General features: G+C 37.2%; 1 protein-coding gene across 2 annotated transcripts; it reads left to right on the top strand.

Moving 5' to 3' along the window:
* The first annotated feature begins 469 nt into the window (after positions 1-469).
* Positions 470-7,196, top strand: LOC112185419 (ABC transporter C family member 8). Of its 2 annotated transcripts, none has more exons than XM_024323670.2 (12): positions 470-980; positions 1,277-3,240; positions 3,330-3,650; positions 3,731-3,817; positions 3,947-4,564; positions 4,658-4,822; positions 4,906-5,200; positions 5,308-5,522; positions 5,609-5,914; positions 6,047-6,110; positions 6,221-6,460; positions 6,884-7,196. In XM_024323670.2, the coding sequence occupies exons 1-12, from the start codon at positions 953-955 to the stop codon at positions 6,982-6,984; spliced, it is 4,404 nt and encodes a 1,467-aa protein (XP_024179438.1). In that variant the 5' UTR covers positions 470-952; the 3' UTR covers positions 6,985-7,196. The 2 variants fall into 2 exon arrangements, with proteins under 2 accessions (XP_024179438.1, XP_024179439.1); XM_024323671.2 differs by lacking the exon at positions 470-980 and having other exon boundaries at positions 2,432-2,536; positions 2,623-3,240.
* Positions 7,197-9,777: the final 2,581 nt, after the last annotated feature.

The raw sequence follows: 9,777 nt of genomic DNA, 5'->3' as shown, positions 1-9,777 counted from the left end.
TGACTCGATTCATGTCGATTTTTTACCACTGCAAATACAGGGTCTCAAATTCGTATGAAGTAGGTCTTCAACCTTTGGTCGATGTCCATAGATGTTCTAGTTGTTTTTCTTTTGACAAAGATACATGTTTTGTTATTTTGTTAATGGAATCTGTTTTTGGTTGGCCAGGACTCAAGAAATCCATTCTCGATCGACCTTCTTCAACCGTACACATTACACCCTCATTACAAGAAATCACATTGCCAAGTGAGTGCCTTCACCTCGATCTTCTACAAAACCAGATTACCAAAGGGTTCTGATATTGATGATCATAATTGAGATTGTAACAAACTAAGGGTAAATTAGGGCGTTGAAGCTTTCCTTTTCACGCAGAAATTAATCTTGTTTTCAGGGAATGCCTGCCAAATCGATGATTTGTAGACAAAGTTGGCAGTTTATTCTTGTACACATTAATATCTCCACGCACGATACGTCGTACACAAAACTGAATCATGTATTCAAAGAAAGAATTAAAAAACCAAAAGGAAATCTGGGTTTGTATGTATCCATGTGCATTACAGAGACAAAACAAAAGCCTGAAAATACGTGGTATATAATATAGATAGAGTAGGAAGCCAAATTGTAGACGTTGCATTTATATACAGACAAAGATATGCCTCTCTCACCATTTTTGTGAGCTTGACCAAGAATAAAAAAGAGAGAGAAAGAGAATCAGAGAAGCCTTTTGGTGAGCATAAAGTGTCCAAACAAATGAAACAATAGAGAAAACAAGATGCTGATGTGAGAGTGAAGAAGCGCACTACAGGTTCTGACTGCAGATGCTAGTTTTGGTAATTGATTAATGCTATATCATAGAGAGTGTTACGTGGGTGCTTCTTTCAATGAGGATTATATATTGAGGTTTTCGAGATTTGAGCTCTCCAACATAGTTTGAGCTGTAGTTGCTACAAGTATGGCTTCCTTGAAGGGTTCTGTACTTGGTATGTTCCCTTATGAACCTTCTCTTTCTTTCTTGTGTTTAAATAGTGATTTGGATAATGAATCTAGTTCTTATATTCTTGTTTCCCACTCGAGCATGTCTTGCATATAATCGTTGTATACAACTTTTCTCTCACAACACCGATTATATGACTAGCATGCATGTGAAAGTTCGGATTTGAGAAAGTTTTGTATGTATGTATGTATGTGTTATTATGAATAGACATGCACTTGATTCATACAGCTGTGTACAGCATGATTGATTTAGATTTTTTCCCTTGCCATGGACCATATGCAGGGATCACTTCTCAGATTTGTGATGGAGAATTTGATCTTGGTTCTTACTGCACTCAAAGGACTATGATTAATGCAGTAAATCTTCTCTTCCTCTTTCTTTTTTGCTTATTTACTCTTATAGCTTCTATAAGGAAGCATTATAGTAGTAGTAGTCCATCCAGAAGGGATAGATTCTCAGTAGTGGTTTCAGTCTGTTGTGCTCTTACTGGTATTGCCTATTTTGGTGCTGGATTGTGGATTCTGATAGCCAATAATGATGATCTATCAAATTGTTTTGAGAGCTGGTTGGATTACCTTGTTAGAGGACTAGTTTGGATTTCCTTCACAATTTCCTTGCTTGTTCAAAGGTCTAAATGGATCAAAATTCTGAACTCTGTTTGGTGGGTGTCCTCCTTTTCATTGGTCTCGGCTGTAAACATAGAAATACTAACAAGAACCCATAGCATTTGTATTTTTGATGTGCTGACATGGCCAGTGAGCTTCTTACTTCTATTGTGTGCTGTTAGAAACCTCAGCCACTTTATTCATGACCAAAGCCAAGAAAATAGCATATCAGAGCCTCTATTAGCCAAAAAGTCTGCTGAAAAGAGCCAGAAAACACAACTAGGCAATGCCGGTTTCCTTAGCAAATTGACATTTTCTTGGATCAATCCTTTACTCACTTTAGGCTACTCAAAGGCATTAGCTCCTGAAGACATACCATATCTGGTTTCAGAAGATGAAGCAGATTTAGCATACCAAAAATTTGCTCAAGCATGGGAGTCCCTGTCAAGGGATAAGAGCTCAAGCAGTACCAGAAACCTGGTTATGAGAGCAATAGCAAAAGTTTACTTGAAAGAGAATATATGGATTGCCTTTTGTGCATTCCTCAGGACAATTGCAGTTGTAGTTTCTCCTCTTATACTCTATGCATTTGTAAATTATTCCAATGCCGAGGAGGAAAATTTTTCCCAAGGCCTCATCATAGTGGGGTGCCTAATTATCACCAAAGTAGTCGAGTCTTTCACCCAGAGACATTGGTTCTTTGACTCAAGGAGGTCTGGAATGAGAATGAGGTCGGCTTTGATGGTCGTAGTTTATCAAAAGCAGCTGAAACTCTCTAGTGTGGGAAGGAGAAGGCACTCAGCTGGGGAGATAGTTAACTATATAGCAGTTGATGCTTACAGAATGGGAGAGTTCCCATGGTGGTTCCATTCAACATGGAGCTTTGCATTGCAATTACTTCTTGCCATTGGAGTTCTTTTCAGGGTGGTGGGGGTTGGTGCTCTACCGGGTTTAATTCCTCTATTCATTTGCGGTCTTCTAAATGTGCCTTTTGCAAAGGCACTTCAGAAGTGTCAGTCCCAGTTCATGATAGCACAAGATGAGAGGCTTAGAGCCACTTCTGAGATCCTAAACAGTATGAAGATCATTAAGTTACAATCCTGGGAAGAGAAATTCAAAAACTCTGTCAATTCCCTTCGAGAAAGAGAATTCAAATGGTTGTCTGAGGGACAATTTAGAAAGGCTTATGGAACTTTACTCTACTGGATGTCACCAACCATTATCTCTTCTGTTGTTTTTCTAGGGTGTATCCTTTTCAAAAGTGTCCCTCTGAATGCAAGTACTATATTCACAGTTTTAGCTTCACTAAGGAGCATGGGAGAACCTGTGAGAATGATACCAGAGGCTCTTTCAGTAATGATCCAAGTCAAGGTCTCATTTGATCGGCTAAATGATTTTTTGCTTGATGATGAGTTGAAAGATGATGAGATAAGGAAGCTTCCATCACCAAATTCAGATGAGAGCTTGAGAATACAAAAAGGCATTTTCAGTTGGTATCCTGAATCAGCAATTCAAACACTGAAAGAAGTGAACCTAGAAGCAAAATGTGAGCAGAAAATTGCAGTTTGTGGACCAGTTGGAGCTGGAAAATCATCACTTTTATTTGCTATACTTGGAGAGATGCCCAAAATTTCAGGAACTGTACGTCTAAAAACAGATGATAAATTTTATTTGCCATGCACTAGGTTTGTGTTAGTGGTTTCATTTGCTTACTTGTTTTATGCTTACAGGTCGATGTATTTGGAACCATAGCCTATGTTTCTCAAACTTCTTGGATACAAAGTGGGACAGTTCGTGATAACATACTCTATGGGAAGCCAATGGACAAGAACAAATATGAGAAGACTATAAAAGCTTGTGCTTTGGATAAGGACATAAATAGTTTTGATCATGGTGATCTTACTGAAATAGGCCAGAGGGGAATTAACATGAGTGGAGGGCAAAAGCAAAGGATTCAGCTGGCCCGAGCTGTCTATAGTGATGCTGATATCTACCTCCTAGATGACCCATTCAGTGCAGTAGATGCACACACTGCCGCAATTCTGTTTCATGTAAGAAAGATGTAGTCAGTGATATTTTGAAGCATAGTCTTATTGTAAAACAGGTCACATAATATGAATGGCTTATGCAGGATTGTGTCATGGATGCTCTAGCAAAGAAGACTGTGATTCTCGTGACTCATCAAGTCGAATTTCTGTCAGAAGTTGACAAAATTCTGGTATATATGCTTTGGCTTTTGTTAGAGATTAATAAAAACTTGACTTGTATTATTTATGAAACCACATAAATATTTTGTAAGAAAAATAAAAGACAAATTAACGTTTTGCATATGTAATTTCATTTCCAGGTAATGGAGCGCGGACAAGTTACTCAATCCGGAAGCTATGAGAGTCTCTTGACTGCTGGAACAGCATTTGAGCAACTGGTGAATGCTCATAGAGATGCAGTAACTACATTAGGTCCTTCAAATAATCAAAGCCAAGTAGAACCGGAAAAGACAGATATGATCCGGCATGAGGAGTCTGTAACTAATCTCACTAGATACAGCAGTGAAGGGGACACTTCTGTGAAGGCTTCACCCACAGTGCAACTAACAGAAGATGAAGAAAAAGAGATTGGTGATGTTGGATGGAAGCCCTTCTGGGATTACATTTTTGTTTCCAAGGGAACACTTCTGCTAGCAATAGGCATAATGGCACAGGCTGGTTTTGTTTGTTTTCAGGCTGGTTCAACTTATTGGCTGGCTCTCGCCATTCAAAATCCTAGTATAACTAGTCTTACACTCGTCGGTGTCTACACTGCAATCTCAACACTCAGTGCTGTATTTGTCTATCTGAGGTCAACCTTTGCAGCACATCTGGGACTAAGAGCTTCTAGAACATTTTTTGATGGTTTCACAGATGCCATCTTTAAGGCTCCCATGTTGTTCTTTGACTCAACTCCTGTAGGGAGGATTTTGACACGAGTGAGTATACTTTAATCTTCAACACCTCAAACATATACTCTGTCAAGTGTATTTGAATTACATATTTCTGATTTAGTATTTCTACTTTTGCAGGCTTCATCAGATTTAAGTATCTTGGATTTTGACATACCTTTCTCCATTATCTTTGTTGTGTCTGCTGGTATGGAATTGCTGACATGGATTGGAATAATGGCTTCTGTCACATGGCAAGTTCTCATTGTAGCCGTTCTCACCATGGTTGCTTCAAAATATGTTCAGGTAAATCAGAACTTCAGTTTCTTGAATCTGTCTCATTCTTAACCAATGGAATGATGGAGCTAACTTCTTTGTTTTAATTAAAGAGCTACTATCAAGCGTCTGCAAGGGAACTAATAAGAATTAATGGAACAACCAAAGCTCCTGTTATGAATTATGCAGCCGAGACATCACTTGGAGTGGTCACTATCAGAGCTTTTAAAATGGCTGACACGTTCTTCCAAAAGTACCTAGAGCTAGTTGACACAGATGCAAGACTGTTCTTTCATTCGAATGCAACAATGGAGTGGTTAATTATAAGAACAGAAGCACTTCAAAATGTGACTCTTTTTGTTGCTGCTTTTCTCCTTATTTCACTTCCCAAGGGTTATGTTGCTCCAGGTATTATTAGAATAGTACATGTTTGATTCTTTCACACTTCTGCAGTTAGGAAAATGAATGTGTTTACCGGTGTTTAACAGTTTTCCTTCTATTCTGGATGTCTGCAGGGCTTGTGGGGCTTTCTCTTTCTTATGCTTTGACACTAACAATGACACAAATTTTTGTGATCCGGTGGTATTGTAACTTATCAAACTACATCATCTCAGTTGAAAGGATAAAACAGTTCATGCAGATTCCACCAGAGCCTCTGGCTATTGTGGAGGACAAGAGACCACCATCTTCATGGCCTACAAAGGGAAGGATAGAGCTGCATTCTCTCAAGGTTAGATACTCGAATCAACATATGAACTACCTCATCGTTTGATCACTGAAAAATTCTAATCATTGATGATTTTTTGCTTGGTGAAGATAAAATATCGTCCAAATGCTCCACTGGTTCTCAAGGGAATTTCATGCACATTCAAAGAAGGGACTAGAGTAGGAGTTGTGGGAAGGACAGGAAGCGGAAAGACTACACTTATAAGTGCTTTGTTTCGGTTAGTAGAGCCAAACAGCGGTAAAATTATCATAGATGGACTTGACATCTGCTCTATGGGTCTAAAGGATTTAAGAATGAAGCTCAGCATCATCCCTCAAGAACCAACTCTTTTCAAGGGTAGCATCAGAACCAACTTGGATCCTCTTGGTCTTTACTCCGATGATGAAATATGGAGGGTAAAGGCTTTTTCTGCATAGCTTTTCTTCATCATTTCTCAGAGTTTATATATTGAAAACCAGTTTAGGCATTTTCCAAATGCATTATTGTTTTGTACTATAGTATATTATGGATGACCTTTTTCTTTGTAGGCTCTAGAGAAGTGTCAGCTGAAGGCAACAGTCAGCAGTCTACCTAATCTGCTAGATTCATCTGGTGAGTTTGGAAAGTTATTATGGTTCTACTTTAAGTGCCAAATTCCATCAAGTCTAATGAGGTTGTGAAGTGGATAGAACATAATGTTGTATAACTGTAATGCTTTACAGTTAGTGATGAAGGGGAAAATTGGAGTGCTGGGCAACGCCAGCTGTTTTGCCTTGGCAGAGTCCTTCTGAAGAGGAACAGAATCCTAGTGCTAGATGAGGCTACTGCTTCCATCGATTCTGCAACAGACGCCATTCTACAAAGAATCATCAGGCAGGAATTTGCGGAATGCACAGTGATGACGGTTGCTCATAGGGTTCCAACAGTTATAGATAGTGACATGGTCATGGTCCTCTCCTATGGTATGATTCTACATTCCAGTAATATCTTTATCATATTTCAATCAACTTAAGATGTCACAAATTAATTCTATCCAACATTGAATATTAAGATAAATAGCTTAGCATAGGAGTTCTATCGGGCACTTAGCCAACCGATGTGGGATTAGTAACACTCCCTCCACGTAAAATCTGATCTTATAGATCTCCAAGTTATCCTGTTTTAGTAGACCAAGAGGGTTTTAGGGTGTATATATCATAAGCGCAAACTTTGGAAAAAAAAGGCATGCAAACTTTGGAAAAAAAAAGGTACATGCCACATTGAAAACGAATGCCTGTAAAAAGAGGACCTCAGGTCAGTGTTGGAACAGCAGTTTACAAGAGCACAATATGTGGATATCAAACTTGTGGTTAATGTATAGTGTGGTTGTGTTTGTGAATATGTAGGGAAGCTAGTGGAGTATGAAGAACCTTCAAAGCTCTTGGATACCAACTCATACTTCTCCAAGCTTGTAGCTGAATATTGGTCAAGCTGTAGAGGAAACTGAACAACAATTTCCAATGCTGCATACAAGACAGACCTGGCTAATATCCAACAGATCACGTGGAAGAGAGCATGGAATTATCTGTTATAGTTTTAGTAATCAATGTAATATTCTTAGCCAAATAATACAAAAGTTTGTAATCTTTATTGTAGAATAAGAAAATTTGAGAGAGAATAATATGTATTTCTTTATTAATAATAGACGCTTTATATAAAGGGTTAAGAGTACAAAAATTACTAATATACAAGGAATTCTATTCAGAATACGGATAGAAAATCTATGATTAAATATACTCTCCTTATTACATAAGGATTCACATTATTGTTTGGACCAATCACACCAAAACATTCCTTTGAATTATAGTCCAGAGTCCCTTAGAGCATCTCCAACAGTAGAATTTATTTTTTAGTTAAATTTAGCTAAACTTGTGAATTATAGCTATTGATTTAACAATGTTGCTCCATCAATGATGGCTATTTGTAAGTGATATATTATGTTTCATTGAATCGTAAACTGACATGTGGACAAAAGAGGAGAGAGAAATATAACTTTTGCTTTAGCTATGTATGATTCTCTAGCTAAATATAGCTAGCCAATTTAGCTAAAGTTAAATATAGCTAAGCTATAGCTAGTCTGTTGGAGCTGAATTTTGCTTCAAAAATAGTTAAATATAGCTAAAAATTAAATTTAGCTACTCTGTTGGAGATGCTCTTAGGATTATGATAGGTAAACTTCCTTCTAGCGTATATGGAACCAGCTTGAAAAGATCTTATTGCCTCTTGGAATTTAGCTCCATCTCTTCATTTTTTAGCTGGTTGTGATTCCTCTCCATTTTTTCAAGCACACCAGATGATATTTGCAATACAGCAAAGCTTGATTGTCACATTTCATAGATGATTGTTATTGAAAAAATCAAGATTAGCTAGTGACACCCGAAACGTAATCAAAATGGACAACTATGTTTCTATCGGGATATCCGGATATCCGTGCATATATATATGGTTTACATGATTACTGAAGTCATGGCTAGCTAGCTAAGTGTGGTCATGTCCACTGTCCACACATTAAAAGTATGGTTTTCAATCAGATAAAGGTCCTAAATAGTCTCCACACATTAAAAGCTTGGTTTTCCATCATATCAGCAAGGTCCTAATTAATAAGAATGCTAGCTGCAGTAATCATAGCCTCACAAAAGTATATACCGGAAGCATACGTTATTGATTCTCTAGCTCGTGCTCGTGCATGTGCTAGCGTATGTTCAACCTATAACTACAATTCCACATGAACGTTTGTTAAGTTAACCAATACACTGGAAAGTGATATGAGGTGGTAATTTGTGTTAGCGGATCGTGTTTGTGTATTGTTTCATCGCAAAGTTGCTATAAATTGCGCAGGAAAGTACTTAAATCAATTCCATAGTTTGATATATCCCATAGTTTTTCTAGCAGACTACATATACCCCATTGATAGGATTTCAAAACATAAAAAAACTCCACAACATTTGGTTTTGAACATTTAAGGACAAAAGTTTACACTTAAGGACAATATGTTCTCCATCTGGCACATGTCATGAATTAATTTACTCTTTTACCCTTAACTACTTATTTTGACTTGTAATCCCTTTATAAGGATTAAATCTTATAAATAAGGACAATCTGCTCTCCACTTGCCACAAGTCATGAGTTAATTTATTTTTTGACCATTAACTACTCATTTTGACTTCTAATCATTTTATATATATATATATATATATATATATATATATATTTTTTTAGAATAATCCGTTTATGTTACTTCCCCCCCCCCTTACTACTCATTTTGACTTTTAATCCCTTTATATTACTTTTTTTTTTCTGAGAATAATCTCTTTATGTTACTTTTTTTTGGCTGAGAATAATCTGTTTATATTACTTCTCAAAAGAAAAAATATATATATATATATATATATATATCTTTCTTTTACACTTTTCTAAGAGAAATAATCTCAGACCTCACGAGAGTATCTCATCGCCTAATCCTACTGTTGCACTCGTCCAATCCTGCTACTGCACTCATACTTGTCAAGTTCTGCTACTGCACTTGTACTCGTATCCAGTTCTGCTACTGCACTCATCTTTGCCTAATCATGCTACCGCACTTGCTGCACTCATACTCGTCCAGTTCTGCTATTGCACTTGTACTTGTGTCCAGTTCTGCTACTACACTCGTCATCGCATAATTCTGCTACTGCACTCGTTCAATCCTGCTAATGTACTCCATGAACTCATACTCGTCCAGTTCTGCTACTGCACTCGTCATCACGTAATCCTGCTACTACACTCGTTCAATCCTACTACCCGATCCTGATCGACAAAGTTTGTTTCATTTTCCTGCCCCCCACTCTAGTGTCAAAGCTAAAGTCATCTCCAATACCATCCGCAGCATCCTTAACCAAAACAAAATGATAATTCAAAAAAATTAGAAAATAATGCAGTATCACATTGTTACCAATCAAACTATATAAAAATAAGGTAAAGATCCAAAGTGAAGTAGACCAAAAGAAATTTGCAGAAACCGGAGAAAGTTAGTGATACTAAATTCATGAATATGCTCCCCATGCATATCAAAGTAAACTACAGAACCTTTGATTAACAAAAGACCAAAACCTTTAAATAAACTTCACAAATACAAGAAACTGCACACAGTAGCACATAACAATAATAAACTGCACAAAAAAACTTCAAATATACTGCACACAGTAGCACATAACAATAATAAACTGCACAAATAAACTTCAAATAAACTGCACACAGTAGC

Source organism: Rosa chinensis, chromosome 2 (genome assembly GCF_002994745.2).
Source record: "Rosa chinensis cultivar Old Blush chromosome 2, RchiOBHm-V2, whole genome shotgun sequence".
Taxonomy (NCBI): Eukaryota; Viridiplantae; Streptophyta; class Magnoliopsida; order Rosales; family Rosaceae; genus Rosa; species Rosa chinensis.
The sequence above is the reverse complement of the archived record's forward strand: the minus strand, read 5'-3'. Positions and strand labels throughout refer to the sequence as shown.